The following is a 27,679-nucleotide window of genomic DNA, read 5'->3' as shown; positions in this document are numbered from 1 at the left end:
CCATATTTGCAAAAAAGGATCAAGTGTCATAACTGGAAAATGTAGACAACCCTCATCATAGTGTAGATATTCCAAGCAGTGCCATTCAGCCCCTGCTAGCTCATCCATCTGGATAAAAAAAAAACTACAGGTTTGCTTGTAAAGCAAATCTTTGAAAGAATCTCAAGATCTAGTAGGTGAATAGTTGAAAAAGCATAACTTTTTATATGGGCACGAGCCAGAAAATTTAAAAACTTCCACTTGGATTGTAGTTTATCATAATTCTCATGATGGCTCAAAGCAATTCACATCTGCTGGATTGCTTTGCAACATTAGCATTGTTGCTACATGGATGAAATTATAAAGTCCTATGCTGGAAGAGGGCAACTGGAGCATTTTTTCCCTGTGTTAGTTCACTGGGCAATTACATTCAAATGTAGCATATCAGATGAGATTGTCTCGTAATTACAACACAAAACCAGTTTTGGTCATTCAATAATGATTAATTTTCTTCCGGATGCTTGGAAAACCAAAAAAGCAGAGTTCCTAAACTATGGCCCCAATATTAATCTGAAGGTGGTGTCCAGGGTGCTGTAATTGTGTGGGCGAAACCCGATAGTCAAGTCAGTGAGTTGGAATCTGTGACCGCAACTGAACTTCAGCAATAAATTTTGACTCCTGGTTTAATGTTTCCAAGCTATGCAGGGAGCAACCACATGATGCAATCTCAGCTCTATTTAAAGGGATAATGTATGAATGGAAATTGGAGGAACCAGGAGGTGCTTATAATGGATACTACATGTAGAACAACAGCAACACGCAGATTTAATGGTGCTTCCCTGGAATGACTGTTGGGTGCAGTCAGGAGGAGGGCCATACTTTTCTCCAGCAATGGGAGGAAGAAACCTACAGCTGTCACCAAGAAGGCATGGTTGGAGGTAGCTGAGGAGGTGAACAGCTAGGGTATTGTGCCCCAATCTCAGATGCATTGCAGGTAGTGGTTAAATGACCTTACCAGGTCAAGAAAAGTGAGTACATTTGCTGATTCACCTGCATCTTGTGGTTTAAGCCCCACCTCCCACCTTACATTCTGCCAAGCATACTCTATTGCATCACTCCTCACACCCAGCCTTCATTTTCTATGCACTTTATCACTTCCCCATTTACCATCTGCCATTGCCATTGACCCCAATCCTTATGCAATTCGAAGCATCTGGCTTACTGAATACATTGCATCAACAGGCAAATACCTGTGCTTCATTCACTCAGTCTTATAAATGTGCTGATTCCACCACAGTGCATGCTGCTGCTATGGATGGAGATGATCTTCCTTTTCTAATCCTGATCTCATCAGTTTAAAAGCCTTAAAAGTTTGGAAAAAGTTGTACCCGCAAGAATTTGCTGTAAAATGTTTGCCCAAAGAAACTTTGATTCCAGCTGTAATAAGTGAGCTTATATTCAGTTGAGGTGATGACAAGTTTAAATACCGACAAGAACTGTAGCTCAATCTTATTTCCATTTCATCTGAAAGTTTCTCGAGCCCCAGGAAACCCATGCTTGAAAAATTAGTTAAATTCAAAAATACCTTACTTGCTCAGAATGTTAATTGCTGCAATAAGTACCTGTCTGTTTAAGGTCCCAATTTCAGCAAGCTGTTTACCCACAGGTATCCAAATGTGCCTCCACTAAACCCAGAAGTGGGTGCATTGGAACCAGGTTGCGGTCGCAATCTAAAATTAACTACCAACCTGCTCCCAATTGACCCATTTTTGGGATTAAAATTCCCCCTTATTTAAAGGAACCTGTTCCTCTTCTGTACCATCCCAACACATTTTTATAAATTAAACATTACAGATTACACGTTTAAACAAATTCAGGCAAGCATTTAACAGTCCAGGTGCAAAATAATTTAATTTACAATTTTCAATGATTTACAAAAAAAATTGAAAAGTTGTACATTATTTTAACACAATCAAGATTTACATTCGTATCATTTACATGAGTGTCGATTAACAGCCAAATTCTATGCACTGGGTAGCTGAACTACATTGGCTCCTGGTTTAGTAACACCTCAAATTATAAATTCTCATCCTTGTTTTCAAATCCTTCCATGGCCTTACGCCTCCCTATCTCTGTAATCTCCTCCAGCTCTGCAGCCTTAACAAAACTTCGCATTCCTCCAACTCTGATCACTTATGCATTCCCAATTTCCTTCACTCTACCATTGCTTATGCCTTCAGCTGTGCAAAGCCTAAGCTTTGGACTTCCCTCCAGAAACCCCTCTCCTCCTTTGAGACATTCTTTAAAATCTTTGACCAAGCTTTTGGTCAGCTCTCCTAATATCACCTAATGTGGTTCAGTGTCAAACTTTTGTCAAGTAACGCTCCTGTGAAACTCTTTGGGATGTTTTACTACAATAAAGGCACTATTATAAATGTAAGTTGTCATTGTTCTACAAGTCTGGGGTGAACAGTGCAGTGGTTAGCACAACTGATCAGGCAAATGGGATGTTCCTCCAAAAAGGTGTCCTTGGGTTGGATCTTAACAGTAAGTTCATACAATTTTTACAGTAATAGAGAACACCTAATTGACTTCCCACAAAATTAATGTCTTGATAAGATTCACACTCACTGTTCTATTACAACATAGATCTATTCAAACCAAAGGGCATTTAATGCTGCATTTTACCCCAATATGTTGGATAGGATAGCAACAGAAAAAGGGGGCCACTTCACCATTCCATTCTAGGGTTGGCAACACTGGTTGGCCATATTCTTGAAGGTTTCATCACATGACCTCCTGCCTTCAACGATCTATCACCCAACATGCCTCCACCACCCCACCCCTGCAACCAACCTCCCCACAACATTCCGAAAGTAAATAGACTCTTCACTGCCCGATTGGATGATCCTTGACAATCAGCCTTCTTTCCCACCTCGAATAGTTTTGTAACTAGTAAACAAGTGTCCAAACAGAATTTTTTTAAAAAATGTTTTACCCTTATAATTCTTCTCCTGGGTTTCTTGCAGCACAGTCCTGAAGATGAGACTTTAGTTTCTGAACTGTTCTGGAGGGCTGGCAACACTAACTCACCCTTCCTCTCGCTGGCCACTCCTTCCATCTGCAGCTTACAAATGCAGCTGGAGCAGGTCAAGTCAGGATTCCAGAGCCATTTCCCCCTCTCCCTCCCTATTCACTCCCAGAACAGTCAGGTGAAGTCTGGCACTAGTTCCTGGGATAGTGATGGAAAGGCCATGGAGGGAGGGAGAGAGTTTTGTAGCAGCTTCCTCTCTCCATATAATTCCTCCAGCACTTCACAAGATTTGATGTAGTCTTTGGAGCTCTTCTGTCCTTTAGTGTGGCTCCCACCTCTTCCAATACTGCAGCTATGTCTTCCAAAAATGCTAGAGCCTTCTCTAAAATGTGGGTCCCACCTGTTAATCTGGTTCAGTGGATCATGTTATACTACAGTCCATGCTTTACAACAGGTGAATATAAAATTCACTACAGCTGTCCAGCAATTCACAGAAGTAGGGGCCTCTATCATCCTTAACATTCCCTTTCAAGTGCAGATGGTCAAAGACCAAATTTACGCGTGCAAGTTGAAGAGTATGAAAAATCACTACTCAATCTACTCGGGCTTCTGCGTCTCAACTAAAGTGGGTGGCATTGTTAAAACTAACAATCTGCCTCAGGCAGAGGACTGGACATGAATTAGGTTGAAGAAAGGCAAAAGGTCAATTTAAGAAACAGATTCCAAGCTCAATGAATGGGGCCGATCTTCATCTCCAGCCAGAACAAAATTCTCATTTGTACCCTGCAAATAGGTGTAGATGGAATTAAGGAACTGAATAACAAGTACTTCCATGTAGAATGTATGTAGAATAAATGGTTTTACACTTACACCAGCTCCATTTATTATAAAGAGATAGAGTTTCCACTTGGTTGCACTGGTTTTCTCAGCACAATTTGCCCAAAATCAACATAACGCACAAAAGATCACTGCATTTTAAGTGCAAACTATGTTCAGCCCAAATTAAATTTCCACATTACACTAGAAGCCAGCCATACCCACAAAACCCCCAAGATAACCAATTTATTGGAGTTCTTTGAAGAAGTAACATGTGCTGTGGATAAAGGGGAACCGTTGGATGCACTGTACTTAGATTTCAGAAGGCATTTGATAAGGTGCCACATCAAAGGTTATTGTGGATGAATCGATCGCCATTGGGAGTTTCCACTAACTGCACTTGTTTGCAGGCCTTTGAGGAGGCTCCAAAAATTAAGCTGGATTTTTTGGGCACAAGGACATTAATAGGCTTTATTCATTCAAGCGAGAGCTGAATCCATTCCTGGTTGGGATGGACATCACCTCTGACAACATGTAGGTACTTCAGGGTCTGCAGGCCGGCAAGATCCCCTGGGCTAGTTTTGATTGCCTAGGTTTTTAATCTTTTTTTTGCCTCTTTGGGAGTTACATATTTTTTGGGGGGGGGGTGGCTGAAGAATGTTATTTTGTGATACACATAGTATTACAATTGTGTGGGACAGGCTGAATGCACCAGAGTGTCTTTACCTGTCCATCATTGTTGATATGTTTCGTAAGCATGTTTTAAAAGCTATTGTAAAAATACAGTTTATTGAACCCCAAATTAACTAGCAAATAATTCTGTATATTTTTAAAAAAGTTTTGAGTATTTTAAAGCCCGGTTTTGGTAATGGACTGGACACTGATTAAAATACTTTTTGTGATAAACCCAATTTGAGTTGTATTAATCAAACTGCATAAAATTACCACTCAAATACATCAAGGAATACTTTTTTTAAAGAAATGTTTTTTTTAATTGCATTCTAAAACGCTGCCTGATTCTACTGGTTCATGGTAAAAATTTGGATTTGCCAATATGCAAATGAATTTGAACAAAAACTTGAGAAACAAAACACTTCTCAAACGGGTACATTTTTTGGTAAAATTTATGCCTGGATATCCGATTGCGCCCAAGGCACAAACTCTACCCCATAATATTACACTCATCACATTCAATTTATGCACTTATTTCCATTCATTATCAAAACAATTAAGGAATGTGTGTTTATATACCATAATCATATAGCTAGCAAGAAAGTGCCGACACAGACTACTGGTAGTAATGATCCAAATGCTGGCTGCATCACCTAACTCCATCAGTTTCTGAACAGCCTCTGCAGAAGCAGAAATTCTTCTATTGTAAAATATTGGTGAAAGTTATGGTATTCATCAACACCGTGCTACAGCACAATATACATCAGCAACTGAAATTGACCTGACCAGTTCACCATTTTCACTTCATGGGTTCAGAGATATTCCTAGTATGTTTGCAAATGAAACATTGTAAACCTATTTAAAGTGGAGGAAATATTTTAAAAATTGCATTGACAAATTTTTTCATTACTTCTGGTCATCCCTCTGATAAGGGATTATCTGCACTTCTTGTGCTATTCTCTCTGCAATGGCTTTGCTGCTTGCAGCAATCACTCTGCGTGACATCAGATCAAATGGTCCTCCTAAAAGGAAAAAAGAAAGTGTCAATGACAAAAGGAGGGATATCAGGAGTGTGATGGAATACTCTCCACTTGCCTGGATGGGTACAGCACCAACAACACTCAAGAAGCTCGACACCATCCAGGACAAAACAACCCGCTTGATTGGCACCCCATCTGCAAACATTCACTCCCTCCAACACCGACGCACAGTGGCAGCAGTGTGTACTATCTACAAGATGCACTGCAGCAATGCACCAAGGCTCCTTAGACAGCACCTTCCAAACCCACGACCTCTACCAACTAGAAGGACAAGGGCAGCAAATGCATGGGAACACCACCACCTGCAAGTTTCCCTCCAAGTCACACACCATCCTGACTTGGAACTAAATCACCGTTCCTTCACTGTCGCTGGGTCAAAATCCTGGAACTCCCTTCCTAACAGCACAGTGGGTGTACCTACCCCAAATGGACTGCAGCGGTTCAAGAAGGCAGCTCACCACCACCTTCTCAAAGGCAATTAGGGATGGGCAATAAATGCTGGCATAGCCAGTGACGCCAACATCCCATGAATGAATTTTTAAAAAATTAAGCGTTCTTACAATTAGTTGTGCTTTAACTTTAAAAGGTGACACAAAATAACCTTTAAAGACATGCACAAATTAAGAATGGAAATAAAATGTTGACATTAGCTTTAAGTTAGTTGTGCAGGCAATGTGTGTGACACTATCAGACAATAGATCTTGTATCAAAAATTGTTGATGTACTTGCAATTTTATATTTTGTTGATTGCATTACATGAGCAGCAACTTGCAATTAAATAGCCCCTTTAACAGAAAACCATCCCATAGGAGCCATAGCTTCCTGCAGTCATAGCTGCTGAGCCAAACAATCAGATGTTAGCAGAAGTGACCAGAAGCTGGCTTAGAGATGAGTTTTAAAGAGGATGTTCAAGGTGAGGGATGCAGGAATGTGGGAGGCAAAGGGATTTAGGAAATGAATTTAAGAGGGTGGGGCCTAAGCAACTTTAATTATTGTCGCCAAATGTGGGGCAAAGGAATGAAGGGAGGATGCACAAGGGGCCACACCCAGAATGCAGAGTTCAGAAGAGGTGTAGAACTGGTGGAGGTTACAAAAGAAAATAGGAGTGAGTGCATGAAGGGATTGAAACAGGAGGATGAATATTTTAAATCTCAGGCACTGGGAGACCTGGAACTATTATAAGTTAATGAGAGCAGGAGTTTGCAAAGACAGAAGGGCTAAGGGTATATTTTTGAGAAGGGGCTGATAACTGTGCTTTTGAAAGGGAGGGGGACATGCCATCATCAAGAATAGCAGTTTAAAGGATTTAGGTGTATGCCTGCCATGTGCAGAATGTAGTTTAATACTAGGGGTTTGAACTTAAGTGTGCATATTCTGAGAAACCAAATCTGCCTGAAAGTATCATCTGAAGATGTGCAAAGAATTTGGCATTTTATATAAATTTTAAAAATGTGTGCATTGCTGCTTCAAAATTGGTCTTAAACTGTGCTAAATCTGATGTAGTCTTTTTTTAAAGATTTGAATTTATTGAAGTGAAGGAGTTGGCTTTAACAGAAAAACCATGCCCTGAAAATCTGCTAGAAAGTTCAATTTATATGAAAAACAAAGAATTCATGACTCAAAGCTACCTGATATATCCAGCACAACACCACCAGCCTCAGTAACAATGAGTGTGGCTGCTGCCATATCCCAGCAGTGAATACCCATCTCATAGTAGGCATCTGCACCACCAGTTGCCACCATGCACATGTTTACAGCTGCAGTTCCCAGAGCTCGAATTCTGAAAGACATTCAGAAATTATTTAAAGGTTCAAGTCAACGTAAACTTTCTACATACTAGTACATGAAAGTTCTCTAAATAAACTGGCATTTAATACAATTAATCAGCATGACTTACATTTTCAATAATAACTTATATTTATACAGCGCCTTTAATGTAATAAAGCAACCCAAGGCACTTCACAGGAGCATTATAAAACAAAGTTTGATACTGAGCCACAAAAGGAGGTCAGATGACTAAAGGCTTGGTCAAACAGTCAGGTTTTAAGGAATGTTTTAAAGGACGAAAGTGAGGTAGAGACACAGAGCAGTTTAGGGAGGTAATTCCAGAGCTTACAGCCTAGGCAGCTGAAGGCACAGCCAGCAATGGTGCAGTGATTAAAATCAAGGATGCTCAAAAGGCTAGAATTAGATGAACGCAGGTATCTTGGAGAATTGTGGGGCTGGAGGGCATTACAGAGATAGGGAGGGGCGAGGCCGAGGAGGGATTTGAAAACAAGGATGAGAATTTTTAAAATCAAGATGTTGCTTGACTGGGAGCCAGTCTAAGTCAGCGAGCACAGGGGTGATAGGTGAACAGGACTTGGTACATGTTAAGACATGGGCAGCAGTGTTTTGAATGACCTCAAGGGTAGAATGTGGGAGACCAGCCAGGAATGTGTTGGAACAGTCAAGTCTAGAAGTAACCAAAGGCATGAATGAGGATTTCAGCAGCAGATAGCTGAGACAGTGCGAAGTCAGGCAATGTTACCGAGGTGAAAATAGGAGGGCTTAGTGATGGCACGAATAAATGGTTAGAAGCTCATCTTGGGTCAAATATTAGACCAATGCTGTGAACAGACTTGGTTTAGGCTCAGACTGTTGCCAGGGAAAGGGATGGAGTTGGTTGCTGGGGAACAGAGTATGGAGTGGGGGGTATCAAAAACAATGGTTTCAGTCTTCCCAATATTTAAGTGGAAAAAATTTCTGCTCATCCAGTACTGGATGTCAGATAAGCAGTCTGAATTTAGCAACTGTGGAATTTGTGGTGAGGTTCTGCTGGGTATTGTCAGAGTACATGAGAAAACAAACGCTGTGCTTTCGGATGATATCGCCAAGGGGTAGCATTTAGATGAGAAATTGGAGGGGGCCAAGGATAGATCCTTGGGGGACACCAGAGGTAACGTTGCAGCAGCAGGAGGAGAAGCCATTGCAAGTGATTCTCTGGCTACAATTAGAAAGATAAGAATGGAGCCAACTGAGAGCAGTTCCACCCAGCTGGACGACAATAGAAAGGCATTGGAGGAAGATGCTGTGGTCAACCGTGTCAAAGGTTGCAGACAGATCGAGAAGGGCAAGGAGGAAAAGTTTACCTTTGACACAGTCACATAGGATGTAATTTGTGACTTTGATAAGAGCTGCTTCTGTACTGTGACAGGGGCAGAAACTTGATTGGAGGGACTCAAATGTGGAGTTCCAGGAAAGATGGACATCAATTTGGGAGATGACAAGTGCAAAGACTTGGGAGAGGAAAGAGAGATTGTAGATGGGGCTGTAGTTTGCAGAGAGTGGGGTTAAGGGGTGATGACAGTAGATTTAAAAAGGAGAAAGGGACAACACCTGAAGAGAGAGAACTGTCAACAATATTGGCTAACATAGGAGCCTGGAGGGTAGGTCAGCAGTTGAGTGGGAATAGGGTTGAGGGAGCAGGAGGTGGGTCTCATGGACAAGATGAGCGCAGAGAAGGCATGAGGGGAGACAGAAGAGAAACCAGAAAAAGGTGAGAGTTCAGGGCTAGGGCAGGAGGGAATTTGAGTAAGTTAGAGGGACATGGCAGAGGCAGCTGATCAGATGGTCTCGATTTTAGTAACAAAGAAGTCCATGAGCTCCTCTCACTTACTGTTATAGGTGAGGGTGGAGGGGACAGGGGAGAGGGTTTTAAGAAACGGTTCACAGTAGTGAAAAGAAACTGGGGTTTATCTTTGCATTCCAGGATGATCCTGGAATAATGAGTAGTTTTAGTGGATGAGAACAGCACCTGATAGTGCTTTATGTGGTCCAGCCAGATCTGGCAGTGGATGGCTAAACCAGTTGCTTGCCATATCCTTTCAAGTCTGCATCCCTTGGACTAAATGGAACAGAGACAAGGGTCTTACCGGGAGAACTGTCAGGTGAGACATTGTAATGGTTTTACTGGGGACTAGGGCATCAAAGGTAGAGGTGAGGGTGTGGTTGAGAAAATCAGTAGTTGCAGAAATGCTGTGGTGAACAAAGGGTCAAAGTCTAGACAGCTGGGATTTTGAAAGTGCAATAGTAAGTGAATTGGGGACAGTTTATTTCTTGGTGTGGGGTGGGGGGGTCGGTGAAGTAAAAGGTAGGGCTGGGGCGTGCAAGGTGGATATGGGCCGAGAGTGATACATGAAAGTGATCAGAGATGGCTTTATCTGTGATTGATACGATGGAATTAGCAAGACCACGAGATGGCAAAATCAAGGGAGCGGCTTTGAAAATGGGTTGGGGAGTTTACATGGAGGGAGGGATTTGAGGAGGATAAGAGGGCAGTGAACTTGAGAGAGAGAGAGAGAGAGCATGATGAGTTCAAAGAGCATGAGTTAAGATGCAGGTTGAAATCACAAAGGATGATGAGCAGTCTGGTGCAGAGGCTCAGGGAGGAAAGCAGTGAAGATATCTCGGAGAAAATGTTTTAGCGTATATGGGAGGACGGTGGAGAATGAGGATTTTAAATGAGAGGTGAGAGGGGTGGAACAAGGAGAGATGCTCAAAAGAGGAGAAAGTACCAGAGAAGTAGTGGGTCAGGCTAAGGTGAGATTTGGTGATCAGCGCCACATCCTTGATGGGGTGAGTGGTGGAAGATATAGACAGATAGGGAGACTTCATTAAGCGGAAAGGTGTCTTCACCCCTCAACCAGGTTTCCCCAAAAGCCATTATGTCAATGCAATCATCCACAAGAAGTTCATGGATGGGAAGGGCCTTGTTTACAAGGGAACGGACATTCTGGCGGGAGCCGCATAGAGGAGTGGTGAGAGCAGAGTCCATAGGGGCAGCAGTGGGCAGAGTAAATTGAACAGGAAGGAAATTGGCATGGTTAGCCCCCAGTGGGCGCACTGTGGGGTTGGGGATGGGGGGTGGGTGGGGGGGTGGTGGTGGGAAAGTGGGATGGGGTAATTCTGGTAGCTGCTCGTAATGAACCAACGCCAAGTGCCTCAAAGAGCCCTTCGGAGAATGCCAAGAGCGGCACAAGGGGAAATTGTAGGCTTTTCAAAGAGGGAATCAAGCCTGGGACAGCAACAAGAGAGCAGGAAGGTTGAGAAGTACTGAAGAGTTAGGGTAGAGAATTGGGAGGGTAGTGCACCAGAGAGTGGAGAAGTGAAAGGCGGCATAGGAACACAGAGAGGGGTCTAGGAGAGATAAAAGAGAAAAGAAGTAAAAAAGAGAAAAAGTGGAAATCGTGTGATGGGTTCAGGTCCGGAGCAGCAGCCAAAATGCACATGCAAACGGACTCAGGAAAAGCTCAAGCTACAAAGGCCTGCTTACACAAAAATAACTAGAATTGCAGAGTATAATTCCAAAAATAATCATAAAAATCCATAATCCCATGTAATTAAAAGGGAATTCATAAATTAATGCTGCTGCATATCGACAACCCCAGAGAATCTCACAGAAAAGGCAATGCTTGGCATACTGTAAAGTCAGTGCCCACTGAGCAAAGTGATCTTAATTGTTTTTAAAAATTCTAATGTTTTACAGGCTTTAAAATACAATTAAAGGTGATATAACAGTTTATTCTACTTCTGAGGAATCTTTAGAATTGATCTCATTCATTTAGTATTGATTCATTGATAAAGTCCAATTGGTGAATTGTGTAGCCACTCCCATTTTCAATGATTTCTCATTCCTCTATGCACCATTCCATTCTGAGGGGACAAACACATATCTGTTCCCAGGATTCTGTTAATGTCACTGCAGAGATGACGAGTGACAAGCTAGTTCACTACTGCTTCCTATATTACACTTCAAAAAAAAAGTACTTCATTGGATGTAAAGAACGTTCGGACGATTTGAGGTCATCAAAAGGTACTGTCTTGTCTTTACAGTGAAATGATTAGCAAGGACTTTTTTGAAATTAAGATCATGTGATAGATGTGACTGCAAAGTGAAGACTATAAAAGGTCTTTGTCATTTAATGGTGAGGGGCAGATTTCTGTACAGTGATTCGAGGCAGTGGCTCACCACCACTTTTTCAAAGGCAATTAGGGATGGGTAATAAATGTTGGCCTTGCCAGCAATGCTCACATCCCGTGAATGATTTTCTTTTTTTTTTAAAAGTCACATTTCAGAATTTCTGACACGACCACGACAGGGTGATTGTTGTGTGATAAGTGTTAAAAATGTTATGGAGTTAAATTTTGTTCTCCAAGGGTTAAATCCATAGGACATTGGAGCAGTGAGATATGTATTAAGAAGTATCTGCACCAGTCTAATGAGATTCAACTTCCTGAGGTTAGAACAACAAAAGGAGTGGAAAACCCCACCACAACAGACCCTGCCATTATTAGTATTGGTTCAACAATGGCTATGAGAAGGTTAAGGCACACAGATAGCAGTTATGATATTTTACGTCAGGCGAGACAATCCACTGAAGTGGAAAGGTGTATCAAGTTCATTATTATGCAAAAACAAATTGTACTGATTGAATGAAGTCCAGTTATAACTCTTGCTCTATAACTCTTAGCTGTGGTTTGTAAAATAAAGCAGTTTAAGAATCATCTTATAAAGTACTTTCTTGATTTGTTTTTGAAGAGACACAAGGACATGTGTGAAAGCTACAATATCCAGTTCAGGGCCAAGGGTATATGGTCTCATTCCCTGGGTGATGCTATTGCTTAAGTAGATATAGTGTGAGTAGGCATCTGGAATGCAAGAGGTTGGAACCTGCCTAGAGAAGAAATCTGTGCTGGGAAAGATATCTACAGCAGACTTGAATTTTAGCATTGGCCTTTATTGATGGGCTGAGTCACTTAATCCTTTAGAGAACTGAAGAGATGATTATCTTTAGTTGCAGTATTTACATTGTTATTGGGGAGTGATGCTCCTCCAGAAGCAATTGTGAAACCCACCTCTAAATGAGTCTCAGTGCCTCTAGATGCAGCAGCAATGATACCATGTCTAAATACGAAACACCAAAAATTAAAATTTTGTCATGTGATTTGCAGTTTAATCTTTTCAGAATTATTGCTGCAGACGTTGCTCCTATTGACTTAAAGCTCACGTTGTTAGTGCATTATTTGGTGGTAGTGCAGTTACTGAGGAAAAACCCAATTCAGTGTGTGGTTTTCAAAGCATAAATTAAAGCAGCTGCTTTTAGCTTAGAAGTTATGCATTTTTTGGAAAGTCTATTTAAATTCACAAAAGTAGTTTCATGAAAATTGTTCATATGAGGTCTCATGAACTCATCGATAAATAAAGTCACAATGTGGCTGTTCCATATCTCTGGAACTTTGCTTTTCAACCATTTGGTGATGTCCAAGACATTGAGAAATAAATCACCAAAATCTTAACAGGGTCTGGTGTGTGCAGTTCTCAGTAACTTATTTAATATTCAATCTAATACATGTATGTGGCTAGCTAGTTTATTCTCAAATTACTGTGTTATAGTTGATGCATCATCCTCAGACTTTCTCCATTGACTTAGTCCATTCTCTCTCTCTCTGTGTTCTTCACTCAAAAGATTCCCCAATTGTCATCCAAAGCAAAGGATTCTCCTGATCAGTACATGCTACGTTCATGAACATCTTTCAAATTGCACAGAGCAGACAATTATTCTCCTCTGTGCAATTTTGATGATACCCATACTATGTGAAGTGATGGAACATCTTCGCTTAATGCTTCAAATATAATTTCATGATATCTTGCAGGTTCAACCAATAGTTGCCACCTCCTCCCTTTGACAAATCCATCCTTTGATTTTTTATTTTAAAAAAAAGAGGACAAAGGTCACTATTGAACTCAACAACAACTTATCTCAAATTGAATTCTCACATCAAATATATTGCAAAACCTGCCTCCAGAAACTTCCAGCATTGTGAAGCCCAAGTCTGTCCAGGATTTGAACACTGCTCCTATACTAAAGATTCACAGAAACACCTTTTGCACACTCCTGGACAGGACACACATTAAAAAAAAAGTCAGCTGACTATTTTTTAACCTCGAATCTCAAACCTTTCTTCCCTTTTCTCCAGCCTCCATCCAGTCATCCCCACTTGTCTCTCAAATTCCAAATATGCCTTACTCCTCATCTGTATCAATGTTGATATCAGAACCCGTATGTTGTTCCCTAATCCAGCTCATTCTTGGACTTTCTCCACCAACTAAGGACACCATTCTCTCTCCCACTCAGTTCTTCCTAACAATGACTTTGTTCTCTGCTCCATGTCACTTTTCCCAGAGTCAAACTATAGACTAACACCCCTCTTACAGGCTGAAGGTTTTTAAAGTTTGATGGCACCCCTACTCAATTTTTCCTGACATACTGATTCTCTCTATCCTCTTATTTTTAACCCACGTACAAAAAATTGGATTTGAGACTGCTGAAACACATTTCAAATAAGACCTTTACAGTCAGACTTGCACCCACGAGTCTGGATTAGACTAGAACTCTGGTCCCAGAAGTGAAACTGCTCCTCAGTTCATTCCCGCAGGAGTGTCTAGCAAAGAAATTGTAAACACGTTGTGTCTTGAAGTTAAAGCATTATCTGAATGAATAACAGCCAATTTCATATGTGATTTCTGAAAGTTAAGACACCTACCCATGGCTCGGAATAGAAATGAGTTTTTCCATGTTTGAAAGAACCGTCTTCAAGATTTCTGGTGTGCGATTCGACCCAAGCTCTGTTACTATAAGAGCTTTCCTTATGTCTACAAAATTAAAAAAGCAAACAATTACTCAACTACGTGCAATGGCAAGACGAGGATCATCTAACTGCAAATCTGTTGCTGGGGTATAATGTTACGGATACAGACAGCTCTCCAGTCTGTATTATGCGTCAGTACCAGAAAATAGAAATACGAGAAGAAAAGTGTACTACTTCGATTACATTTCACAGTCCCAATTCTCTTGTGGATTAGTAAATTCTTTACATGTTTTAGTTTTTTAGTAGTATAAGTTTACCTCCACAATCTACCAAGACTTAAAAATCATGAGTTGACAAGTTTGTCAATTTTTGGATGATCAGAAAAGGTTGAAGAGAAAATTTAAGATCATTCCCTTATTGGCTTAACGGCTAATGACACCATCTAATGAAGCACTAAACCATAAAGACAACAGGATCCCATATTCCTGCTGTGCTATTAAATCTCAGTTAAATAACTGCAATTGCTCTCAACATTCCTGTGCTAGGCAAAGAAAACTCTAGCCAAGATTCCCACTTCTGTGGAAAGTGTGCACCTAAAAACATCAGGTGAGAACACAAATGGGTTGGCTGTAATGCTCTCAGCTGTCAAACAGCCTGCTGACACTCGCTGTCTAAGCTTCCACATGAAGATTGACTGTTTATGCAAGCTACTGGAGAGCTGTCTGTATCCAGGACATTATACCCCAACAACAGAAAAGTGAAAAAACAAAAAAGGAATTGCAGGAATTTGTCTGGGGGAAGAGAGAAATTGGGAAAAATTAAAACTATTGCTGCAAATTTACTTTTTTTTAAAAAAAAGCACACAGTCACATCATTGTACTACTGAAGCAATGCTTCATTGTTGGACGCATGATCTTTCAGCTATAATGTTAAACCAAGTTCCAGATTAACTTGTCATTTATCATAATACTGTTTCTAAGACTTTACTGTGTGCAATTTGGATACAGTGTTTGCCTACATAACAGGGACCTCTTTCCTTGAAATGTAGGTGATGATGGCAAAACCAAATCTATTGCTCATTCCTCCCAGCCCTGAGAAGATGGTGGTGAACTCTCTATTTGAACTGCTGCAGTTCTTGTGATGGTGTTTGCACAGAGGAGTTATTCGATACAGAATTCCAGGATACACTACACTTCAAAAGTAATTCATTGGCTAAGAAATGCAATGAAACATGCTGAGAATGTGTAAAGTGCTATTTAAATGAAGATTTTGTTTCTTTTGAACAAAATGGTTTCAGAGATAAATACATTTCCATTTGGGATCCAAGGTATGTTGGTATAAGTGCTTAGAAATAGAAAATTGTGCTCTAATCACAAGGTCAACTACTGTCAGGGTAATTATTTAATATTAGTCATTGTAGAGAACAAGAACATTTACAGCTGCACAGACAGATTAATCCAATTCAATAAATGTTCATAAAAGCCTTTAATTTAAAAATATACATTCATCTATGACAGGTTAGAATTCTACATATATTCATATCATCTGAAAGCAATTACATGAATTCCCACTACCCCCCAAACGGCAAATATGCCAGGTACCATACTTCAGACAGAAAATGTTTATTCCACCAGCTTTCTACCTGTGCTAATGTACAACTAGTCATTGAGTGGTGCATCCAAGTTATCTGGGCTGTCTATGTGGTGACTAAAGATTTTCACATGAAAACATTCTTCTGCATCCCCAAAAAGCAACATGAAGAAACATCTCATCTGACTACAAAGACAAACTATATTACATATCTCCTACCTTTGTCACCTAGTAGAAAGAACCCAAAACAAATCTAGTACACTAATTTAAAATTGAGCACTTCACTTTTAATGAGCATTTTTAAACAAAAAATTAATCATTGAAAGTACTTGCCTTTCTAACTTAATTAAAATTATGAAGGCTAAATAGTAAAATCTGCTACATCGGCACGATTTTTGAATGTTTGAAGGTCACTAATCATAAACTAACCTCTTCCCATTCTACCTTTCCACTATCTAATGCAGCATCACATGTGGATGTGTGTCTCTCTGGTGACGCAGGATCATTTTTGAAGCCTCTAAAACGAGGGAGCTTCAAACGTTCTCTTCATAAATACTTACCAAAGCCCAAAGATTCCATATTAATTTACCATCCTCGCAACCACAAAGCAATCAAAACGAACTAACTCACCTTCTTGTCTAGATACTTTCAATTGCTCCCCATTGCAAAATGCACCTTGCCCTCTTCGAGCTGTGAACATCTTGTCCTCGACACAGCTATATACAACACCAATTTCACTCTATGTACAATATATAGAAAATGAGACACTCAGTACACTAGGAAATATATTAGCTTCATCTGTTACAAATGCATATGCTGAACTGAAAGAACAAAGTAGATACAATTCAACAGTAACAACTTGCATTTATTTGGCTTTAACATAGTAAAAAGCTCCAAGATGCTTCACAGAAGAATAATCAGACAAAATCTGACTCCAAGCCAAAAAAGGAGATATTATGGAAAGTGACCAAATGCTTGGTCAAAAGAGGTAGGTTTTAAGCAGCAGCTTGTAAGGAGGGAGCGAGAGATGGAGAGGCAAAGAGGTTTGGAAAGGGAATTCCACAGCTTAGGGCCTAGACAGCTGAACGCACGAACACCAACAGCAGGGCAAAGTGAGGGATGCACAAGAGGCAGGAGTTGGAGGAATGCAGAGTTCATGGAGGGTTCTAGAACTGGGAGGAGGTTAGAGATAGCATGATGCAAGGCCATGGAGGGGTTTGAACAGGAGGATGAGAACTTTAAATTTGAGTTGTTGGACCAGAAGCCAATGTAGGTCAGCAGCAGATACATCCTAAGATGTATGCAACTGAATGTTAATTAAGACTAAGATACAATTCCTGCCCAGCTCATAGCACAAACTTTATAACTTCCTCATAGTAAACAAGTTTCTCAACTGCTTCCCAATACTAAATGATGTAATGCAAGAAAATGTATTCAGAACAAAAATTTAAATTCTGTACAAAATATTTGCAATACCTGTTTATTCACAGAAAAGCCAATGGAGACTGCCACAAAGGGAAACCTAAAAAACAAAATTTCCTGAACTGAATGAACAATATCCACTTCTGTTTATTACATAATCACTTTGAAGTCTCTTTTTAAAAAAATTAGTTTTAAAGCTTTGTTGTGATAGTTAGAAATATTCAACGCTTTCTAAACAGACCCTAGAAAATCAGCTTCAATTTATCAGAGAAAAGCAGAGAGTTAATGTTTCAGGTCAGCGACCCTTCTGATGAAGAGTCACTAACCTGAAATATTAACTCTGCTTCTCTCTCCACAGATGCTGTCAGACCTGCTGAGTATTTCCAGCATTTCTTGTTTTTATTTCAGATTTCCAGCATCTGCAGTATTTTGCTTTTATTCAATTTATCAGATCTACACAGCTCATATAGTACGCATTTCTCCATAAACACAAAGCCTATTCCAGTCAAATAGCATACCTGTGGACAAAATTAGTGGTCCCATCAATGGGATCAATTATCCACGTTGGATTGTCTGTTAATACACTTGCTGCTCCATCTGCAACTGACTCTTCACCAATGAAACTGAAATAAATAAATTTTTAGTAAGTCATTAAAGTTCTTAACCATGTTGTCGTTTATTTGGGTTCTGCAGAATTTCACTAGCTGTCACCAACAAATATTCTCTGTCACATCATACTGAATCCTCTACTGGAAAAGCAGTGGCCCACTAACCCAAGTTCTCAAAGTACTCACTGCTTCATTGCTATACCAGGACAGACATTTTTCACTGAAACAAGATTTGATTAATGCAAAGTTACAGCAATAGTTGTCTTTTTCTTATTAGAATCAATGGGGAAAAAATTGCTACATACTTTTCTATAAAAACTATCTCTTTCTTCAAAACTTTACAGATGTATGTTCAGGGCACAGAGAATAACCTAAACACAGATCAACATTACCATTAAGGCATTTCATTCCAAACAACTGTGTACACAACAAATCTCATTTGGAAACTTATTGATGAGTATATTTTTGTGGAGCATTAATGTGTAGTAGTGCTCAGAATTACACCTCATACTCATAATTAAAATAATCCTTTACCTGTGGGAAGGAAATTTTTCCTTTAGGGTGCATATAATCATTTTTTCTACATTTTGATCAGTCTCGGTCACCAGATCTGCAGGAGAACTTTTAATCTGAACAGTCTGTTCTTTTCTCAAGGCATCACAAATAACCTACAAAGAAAATATAAGTAACTTAAAGAGAAATTAACATGATCCCATGGAGCTGTTTCGCTTCTTTAACCCCATAGTTTCCTAATGGGAACAAGAATTTGCATTTCAGTCTCTTTGAAGATGTAATATATTAATAAAAAATTTTAACTCCTTCACTTTCCCCCTCCAATTATTCTTTAACATTGGCCTAGAGAGTCAGCATGGACTTGATGGGCCAAATGCCTTCTTCTGTGCCATAATGACTCTAGGAGTGTATGTATATGGGGTTTTTTTATATTTATATTTTTGTCTCAACTTTGCATTGATGAAAGGTTTGACAAATTAAAAATTTGGATAAGTTAAATGGCAAGAGATAAATTAAAATTAGTTTACTTTAGGAAATTCATTCTGAATCAATCAACACTTGTTCAAGTGACAATTTAGATTTAAATTCAAATACTCAACTGACACAAAGTATATCTCCATGTTTTCTTGCTATTACAAAAAAAAGTGACAAGCTAAACAAAATGCCCATGCACTACTGCACTAAACCCAATGTGCGTGACATACAGTAACCAACTCATCATAACAATAAAAGTGTAACCATATTCCTTGCACATTGTTGCCAGATTATACAAACAGGTACTTCTGTAAATTTATATATTAAAAGGAGACAATTTCAAAGTACATTTTGGAATCTAAGAGAAGAATGGATATGCATGAACCACACTTTGTGTAAAGTCTTAGAAGCTGTTTAATCAATGAGTAAAAGAGGCTGCTCCCTCTCAATGTTGTGAACCAGTTATGCTAATCTCTTTCAATTATACATAGAAAAATTACAATATTTTCAAAAGTAATAATGCTTATGTGTTCAAATTTTGCATTTAAAATAGTTAAAGAGAAACTGGATTATGAATAGAATTGGACTGGATTTTATTTGGTGGGGAAGGCAATAGCAGAGAGAACACAATTAATCTGTTCTCCAGTGCAGAGCAGTAACGGCTTATCAGTGAACGTTTGACGGTTGAAAGCTGTGACAATTGTTAGTTGGTATTTGATAGAAGCTGTAGGAACGGTATCTAATGGCTTTATTTGCCAATGTATTTAGATGAAGTTTGCAAATCAACAATTTTTTGTGCCATCAATCCCTCAGAATGTCCAATCATAACCACGCCAAGAGACATAACAAGGCTATGTATTCTTCAATATACTGTTTGATTTTCCAATTGCTAGTGATTCATAAGAAAGTCACACTTTTTCCACAGATGAGATATAAAATTCTATATTCCATGCAGTTACAGGGGGAGGCGGTGGAGTAGTGGTTATGTCACTGGATTAGTAGTCCAGAGCCCAGGCTAATGCTCTGGGGGCATGGGCTCGAATCCATGAACTCAAATCCCACCACGGCAGATGGTGAAATTTGAATTCAATTAATAAATCTGGAATTAAAAGCTAGTCTAATGGTGACCATGAAACCATTGTCGATTGTTGTTAAAATCCATCTGCTGTCCTTCCCTGATCTGGGCTATATGTGACTCCAGACCCACAGCAATGTGGTTGACTTTTAAATGCCCCCTGAAATGGCCTAGCAAGCCACTCAGTTGTCAAGGGCCTTTAGGGATGAGCAATAAATGCTGGCCTAGACAGCGACGCCCATAACGAATAAAAAAAAGTTAGTTATGACATAAGAAAACTTCACTTGTTTTTGGACGATGTGTAATTTCTCTATGTATAAATGACTTGGATCTTGGAACACAGAGTAGAATTTCAAAATTTGCCATTGATAATAAACTTGGAGGATTGGCAAACAGTGAGGATATGAACTGCCTGTGACAGGACATAGATAGGTTAGCAGAATGGTCAGACAAGTGGCAGATGGAATTTAATACTGACAAGTGTGAGGTGATGCATTTTGGCAGAAGGAATAGGGGGAGGCAATATATACTTAATGGCACAGTCTGAAAGAGCATGCAGGGACAGAGGGACCTGGGGGTGTATGTGCATCGATCTTTGAAGGTAGTGGAACATATTAAGTGTGGTCAGTAAATCATATGGGATCTTGGGCTTCATAAATAGAGGCATTGAGTACAAAAGCAGGGAAGTTATCATGAACCTTTATAAAGCTCTGGTTAGGCCCTAACTGGAGTTCTGGTCACCACACTTTAGGAAGGATGTCATTGAGTTAAACAGCACAGAAACAGGGCCTTCGGCCCATCGTGTCTGTGCCGGCCATGAAACAATTATCTATTCTAATCCCATTTTCCAGTACTAGGCCTGTAGCCTTGTATGCTATGGCATTTCAAGTGCTCATCTAAATACTTCTTAAATGTTGTGAGGGTTCCTGCCTCTACCACCTCTTCAGGCAGTGTGTTCCAGATCCCAACTACCCTCTGGGTGAAAAAAATGTTCCTCAAATCCCCTCACCTTAAATCTATGCCACCTGGTTACTGACCCCTCCGCTAAGGGAAAAGGTTACTTCCGACCTATCCTATCAACGCCCCTCATAATTTTGTATACAAAATGTGAAGGTCCTTGAGAGGGTGCAGAGGAGATTTACCAGAATGGTTCCAGGGTTGGGGTTTTTAATTACAAGGTTAGGTTAGAAAAGCTGGGGTTGTTCTCCTTCGAACAAAGGAGATTCAGATGAGATTTCATAGAAGTGTACAAGATTAGGACAGGCTTAAATTAGTTAGACAAGGAAAAACGGTTCCCATTAACTAATGGTACAAGGATTAGGGGACACAGATTGAAGAGTTTGGACAAGAGATGGAGGGGGAATAGGAGAAATAACATTTTTTTACGCAGCGGGTGGTAATGACCTGGAACATGATGCCCACAAGGGTGGTGGAAGCGGAGACAATCAATGACTTTGTTCTTTTAGGCGACATGTTTAGATAGAGGATCTGGATCGGCGCAGGCTTGGAGGGCCGAAGGGCCTGTTCCTGTGCTGTAATTTTCTTTGTTCTTTGACTTGAAAAGGAAACTGGATGGGCACTTGAAGGAAATAATCATGTCGGGCTACAGGGATCAAACGGGGGGAGTCGGAGTGACTGGATAGCTCCATGGAGAGCTGGCATGGACCTAAGGGCCAAATGGCCACCTTCTGTGCCATATATGACTCTATGACCTTATTGACCAGTGATAGGGAAGAGTGAATGTGTTAAGTGGGCGGCACAGTGGCGCAGTGGGTGGGCGGCACAGTGGCTAGCACCACAGCCTCACAGCTCCAGCGACCCAGGTTCAATTCTGGGTACTGCCTGCGTTGAGTTTGCACGATCTCCCTGTGTATGCGTGGGTTTTCGCCGGGTGCTCTGGTTTCCTCCCACCACCAAAAGAATTGTAGTTGATAGGTAAATTGGCTGTTATAAATTGCCCCTAGTAGAGGTAGGTGGTAGTGGAATATAGGGACAGGTGGGGATGTTGTAGGAATATGGGATTAGTATAAATGGGTGGTTGATGGTCGGCACAGACTTGGTGGGCCGAAGGGCCTGTTTCAGTGCTGTATCTCTAATAATAAAAAATAACTTTCTAGCGCATCAAATAATGCTACAAGGAAATTTTTCTGTTATCTGTGTTCTACTACCAGATAGTGAGCTGCATTGTAGACAGAACAACCTTATAACTTTGAGATTGCAAAATCATGCCTTGATGACACTTAACATTATAAAATTGCAGAAATAGGCAGCAATGCTGCTGGAAGGAATTATAAGGCAGGTAAGGGACATGGGTTCAAATCCCACCACAGCAGAAGGTGGAATTTGAATTCAATTAATAAATCTGGAATTAAACAGCTAGTCTAATGATGGCCATGAAACCATTGTCGATTGTCAGCAGCAGGCGATAGACAGAGCTAAGCGATCCCATAACCAATGGATCAGATCTAAGCTCTGCAGTCCTGTCACATCCAGCCGTGAACGGTGGTGGACAATTAAACAACTAACTGGAGGAGGTGGCTCCACAAATATCCCCATCCTTAATGATGGGGGAGCTCAGCACATCAGTGCAAAAGATAAGGCTGAAGCATTTGCAACGATCTTCAGCCAGAAGTGCCGAGATGATGATCCATCTCGGCCCCTCCTGAAGTCCCCAGCATCACAGATGCCAGACTTCAACCAATTCGATTCACTCCGCGGGATATCAAGAAACGACTGAAGGCACTGGATACTGCAAAGGCTATGGGCCCTGACAATATTCTGGCAATAGTACTGAAGACATGTGCTCCAGAACTTGCTGCGCTCCTAGCCAAGCTGTTCCAGTACAGCAACAACACTGACATCTACCATGCAATGTGGAAAATTGCCCAGGTATGTCCTGTACACAAAAAGCAGGACAAGTCCAACCCGGCCAATGACCAGCCCATCAGCCTACTCTCAATCATCAGTAAAGTGATAGAAGGTGTCATCAACAGTATCATCAAGCGGCACTTTCTTAGCAATAACCTGCGCAGTGACGCTCAGTTTGGGTTCCGCCAGGGCCACTCAGCTCCTGACCTCATTACAGCCTTGCTTCAAACATGGACAAAAGAGCTGAACTCCAGAGTTGAAGTGAGTGTGACTGCCCTTGACATCAAGGCAGCATTTGACTGAGTATGGCATCAAAGAGCCCTAGCAAAACGAAGGTCAATGGGAATCAGGCGGAAAACCCTCCGCTGGCTGGAGTCATACCTAGTGCAAAGAAAGATGGTTGTGGTTGTTGCAGGTCAATCATCTGAGCTCCAGGACATCACTGCAGGAGTTCCTCAGGGTAGTGTCCTAGGCCCAACCATCTTCAGCTACTTCATCAATGACCTTCCATTAATCATATGGTCAGAAGTGGGGATGTTCGCTGATGATTGCACAATGTTCAGCATCATTCGTGCCTCCTCAGATACTGAAGCAGTCCGTGTAGAAATGCAGCAAGACCTGGACAATATCCAGGCTTGGGCTGATAAGTGGCAGGTAACATTCACGCCACACAAGTGCAGACAATGACCGTCTCCAATAAGAGAGAATCTAACCATCTCCCTTTGACATACAATGGCATTACCACCATCAACATCCTAGGACCTACAATAAAATAAAAGCAAAATACTGCGAATGCTGGAAATCTGAAATAAAAACAAGAATTGCTGGAAATACTCAGCAGGTCTGGCAGCGTCTGTGGAAAGAGAAGCAGAGTTCTGAAGAAGGGTCACTGACCTGAAACGTTAACTCTGCTTCTCTCTCCACAGATGCTGCCAGACCTGAGTATTTCCACGTTAGTATATTATCCTAGGGGCTACCATTGACCAGAAACTGACCTGCAGTCGCCATATAAATACAGTGGCGACAAGAGCAGGTCAGAGGCTAGGAATCCTACGGCGAGTAACTCACCTCCTGACTCCCCAAAGCCTGTCCACCACCTACAAGGCACAAGTCAGGAGTGTGATGGAATACTCTCCACTTGCCTGGATGGGTGCAGCTCCAACAACACTCAACAAGCTCGACACCATCCAGGACAAAGCAGCCGGCTTGATTGGCACCCCATCTACAAACATTCACTCCCTCCAACACCAACGCACAGTGGCAGCAGTGTGTACCATCTACAAGATGCACTGCAGCAATGCACCAAGGCTCCTTAGACAGCACCTTCCAAACCCGCGACCTCCACCACCTAGAAGGACATGGGCAGCAAATGCATGGGAACTCCACCACCTGAAAGTTCCTCTCCAAGTCACACACCATCCTGACTTGGAACTATATCGCCGTTCCTTCACTGTTGCTGGGTCAAAATCCTGGAACTCCCTTCCTAACAGCACTGTGGGTGTCCCTACCTCACATGGACTGCAGCGGTTCAAGAAGGCAGCTCACCACCACCTTCTCAAGGGCAATTAGGGATGGGCAATAAATGCTGGCCTGGCCAGCGACACCCACATCCCATGAATGAATAAAAGAAAAACTCTGAGCAGGAGTCATTCCTGCCAAAGGGAATACATAAAGGAACAATTCCACTGAGGGAACAACAGGAGAGCTAGACATTATATAATAAGACCAAAATGAAAATGACATTTCCTGGGAAGGAAAGAAAAAAAATTCTATCCTCCCTCAGCAAGCACACAATCACATGGGGACACAGGACTATGCTCACAGAACAAGACAGTAATTGAATGTTTGGTTTTGCAAAGGGCTTAATATTCATATTAAAAATAATGGATTTTTGAATCAATTTATAAGGATTATGTATGCATTGAGCTAATATTATGAAAAAGAAAAACATGAGTTTAAAATGATTTTATCACACTAAATTGTTCAGCTGAACATTTAAATAGTCTTTTAGCAGAGAACAAACTTCCCTAGATAGTTTAAGATTTGTGGGCAAGATCTACTGAACATTGAAAATATGCAGATTTCAAATTTCATTATTTACTCACCGCACCAGCTTTTCGGGCAACAGCAACCGCAACTTCCATACAATCTTGCCATGGATCTGACGTGGCACATTTGTTTGCCATCTTTCAACTGTGAATCCCTGTGTAAAAAAGTCATAATTTGAAAGAATTAATGCGTTCTGTACATTCATACCACTCAAGAAAATAAGGTTATTTATCCTCACTGTAGGATGAAAGTCATAGGTGCAGACTCACTGTGGGCTTAAAGGTGGGAGCTTAACCCACCAAATCAGTGAGATCCATAAAGAATCATCCCCATTCGTAATAGGCTATTACATTTGCTTCACCTACCCAGTATTACACAATACCTACAGTTCTCTTGAAAGGTCACTGACCTGAAACGTTAACTCTGCTTCTCTCTCCACAGATGCTGCCAGACCTGCTGAGTATTTCTAGCACTTTGCTTTTATTTCAGATTTCCAGCATCTGCAGTATTTTGCTTTTATTACACAGTACCTACCCTTTCCAAGGATTTCAGTTATGAACTAAGTGTACAATTAACTTGTTTGTGATATACTGTTGCCCTAGTGGATTCTCCTTTTGCACTTTTTCTACTCATATTGTGCAATATTAAGCTTTCTGTCTAACTTTAATACTTATGAATTTAACCACTGTTCTCAGCGTTGCAAGCTACTTGAGCAAATTTCCACATTTGATTTTGTATTGAGTAATAAAGTTTCCTGCACTGCAGGACTCAACAAAAATAATCCACTGGTCGTGTTTCCATTTCTGCATTTGAGGTTGCATATAATTTAGTTTGTATTTATACAAATCAAGTAATTAACTTCTTTCATAGCTGTATAGGATTCTGCATTACCTGTTAATCTTTCCACCAATGAATAAGTGTACACAGAAAGCAGTAGCAACTTAAATACTAAACCAAGAAACAAAAAATGGAGGACCAATGGACTGCTGTAAATCACTTTATGATCTGCTCACATATCATTCCATACAGTTTGTTTAGTACTTCGAGACACCACCCAGTACACAACAGACTTTACGCAAGAAGTGTTACAGTACAGCACAAAGGATTGATTAATATTTATGAATGCAAAGTTCACAGTGTGGTACGCAGCAACATCTGCAAAGGCATGATGCAGACACAGTCCATGCTGGTTACATTGCCTGTCCAAAAAGGACATGCATTCCTACAGCTAAAAGTTTGATGCGCAGTTTGCAAGTGTGATGACTATTCTTTTAAGTTGTTAAAATCATACATAACCCAGAGGCGCCCATCAACAGACATGGGAGCAGCGCAAACATTGTTTTATTGCTTCTACTCTCCACTGATTATAGATATAACAGGTCATTCAACTCCAGAAGCAAAGTTTGCAAATGCACAAACTGACCTACAGATGCTGTGCAAACTACCTGCAGGGAAGTCAGTATTGGACTTTGCACTGAGGTATCTTAACCAGGTCATAAGTTTACAGCCTGCTGGTTAAGCTTCAACCATGTTGAAGTCTAACTTGAACTTTTAGGTACTTCTGCTAAATACTAAGGCAGGGAACCTACCTTTAGTAACTCACTTTTTCTTTCTTTGGAAATAATAAATGTGCATTTTACCTTTCATAATTATAATTAACTGCTCAGCTAAAAAAGATCATAGACTCCTCTCCAGAAAGAATAATACAAGTGCCTTTCTGTAATATGAGAATAAATCATTAGCATCAGGAGATTTGACTGTTTTCTAGCATTTAATAATTTTATTTGTAGAATGTTAGTGAAACAAAACCAGAATGGGGAGCAATGAAGACCAAAAATTGGGGGCAGGGGAGGGGTTTGACATCGAGAGCTGGGCCACAAATATTTCAAACTACAATCCACCTGAATGAAGTCAGTCACTGGTGATTGTACTCCCCTAAATTACAATACTAACTACATTTCAAAAGGACAACTGTGGCTCAGTTGGTGCAATCTCGCCTGAGTCACAAGGTTCAAGCCCCACTCCAAGATTTGAGTGCAAAAAAAAAAATCAACATGTAGTACTGAAGGAGTGCTGCACTGTCAGCGGTGCCCTCTTTCAGATGAGATTTTAAACCAAGGCTCCGTATGCCCTCTCAGGTGAAAGTAAAGGATCCCATTGTACTATTTCAAAGAACAGTGAGTTATTCCTGGTGTCTCTGTCAATATTTACCCCTGAAATAACATCACAAAAAAATCTGGTCATCACATTGCTGTTTGTAAGATCTCACTGTGCACATATTTGGCTGCCGCGTTTCCTACATTACAACAGTAACTAAACTTCAAAAGTAATTCATTGACTGCAATGCACTGAGAGGTCGTGAAAGGCTCGATATAAACGCACGTATTTCTTTTCCCTCGGTTATGAAAGTTGTTACATAAATGCAATTTCTTTCTTTGAATACAAGATTACCAACTGTCTGTACCTATCTCAACTTCTTTCCTCGGATGATTTCAGTGTCTCAAAATATGGCAGAGCTCTGAAAAGAGCCCAAGGTCACTCTCAAGAGCAGAGATAAAATGGTGAGATACACAAGACACTGGCAGGAATGGGCTGGAAGGGCCCCCAGGTTCTGAATTAACCTTTTGCTCAATCATCCCCCATCCCAGGACCAGCACTGAGGAGGCTCATTCAGGAGTCATTTACAGCTCAGAGAATGAAGCAGCCATCACCTCAGCCCTATCACAGAAGGAAACACTAATGGCCCGGCCTTCTTAGCCTAAAACCACGGGCATCATCTCACCGAAAGCCCCAGCTCACCGAAACCGGCCCGCCTGTCCGCTTCGGCTCCTGCACCTCCGGGTACGAGCCTCCTGTCCGCTTCTCGCCAACACCCCAACCTCTTCCGGAGTTACCCTCTGCTCATGCG

At 40.8% G+C, this 27,679-nt stretch overlaps 1 protein-coding gene across 3 annotated transcripts; it reads right to left on the bottom strand.

Annotated features, from left to right (window-relative positions):
- Nucleotides 1-1,871: 1,871 nt before the first annotated feature.
- impa1 (inositol monophosphatase 1) lies at nucleotides 1,872-27,679 on the bottom strand. Of its 3 annotated transcripts, none has more exons than XM_068031678.1 (9): nucleotides 27,554-27,679; nucleotides 24,828-24,925; nucleotides 18,327-18,460; nucleotides 17,703-17,807; nucleotides 17,239-17,284; nucleotides 16,393-16,501; nucleotides 14,128-14,236; nucleotides 7,170-7,321; nucleotides 1,872-5,523 (listed from the first exon to the last, which is right to left on the bottom strand). In XM_068031678.1, the coding sequence occupies exons 2-9, from the start codon at nucleotides 24,906-24,908 to the stop codon at nucleotides 5,408-5,410; spliced, it is 852 nt and encodes a 283-aa protein (XP_067887779.1). In that variant the 5' UTR covers nucleotides 24,909-24,925; nucleotides 27,554-27,679; the 3' UTR covers nucleotides 1,872-5,407. The 3 variants fall into 3 exon arrangements, with proteins under 3 accessions (XP_067887779.1, XP_067887780.1, XP_067887781.1); XM_068031679.1 differs by having other exon boundaries at nucleotides 27,571-27,677; XM_068031680.1 differs by lacking the exon at nucleotides 27,554-27,679 and adding an exon at nucleotides 27,483-27,540.

Source organism: Heterodontus francisci, chromosome 5, assembly GCF_036365525.1.
Source record: "Heterodontus francisci isolate sHetFra1 chromosome 5, sHetFra1.hap1, whole genome shotgun sequence".
Classification (NCBI taxonomy): domain Eukaryota; kingdom Metazoa; phylum Chordata; class Chondrichthyes; order Heterodontiformes; family Heterodontidae; genus Heterodontus; species Heterodontus francisci.
Note: the sequence above shows the minus strand (reverse complement) of the source record. Positions and strands in the feature narration are given on the sequence as shown.

Coding starts and splice junctions, on each gene's coding strand:
- impa1 (XM_068031678.1), bottom strand. CDS start 24,908: ATGGCAAACAAATGTGCCACGTCAGATCCATGGCAAGATTGTATGGAA. Junction 17,808..18,326: donor GAAAAATTTCCTTCCCACAG/GTAAAGGATTAT, acceptor TATTTATTTCAG/TTTCATTGGTGAAGAGTCAG. Junction 17,285..17,702: donor ACCACTAATTTTGTCCACAG/GTATGCTATTTG, acceptor TTTGTTTTTTAG/GTTTCCCTTTGTGGCAGTCT.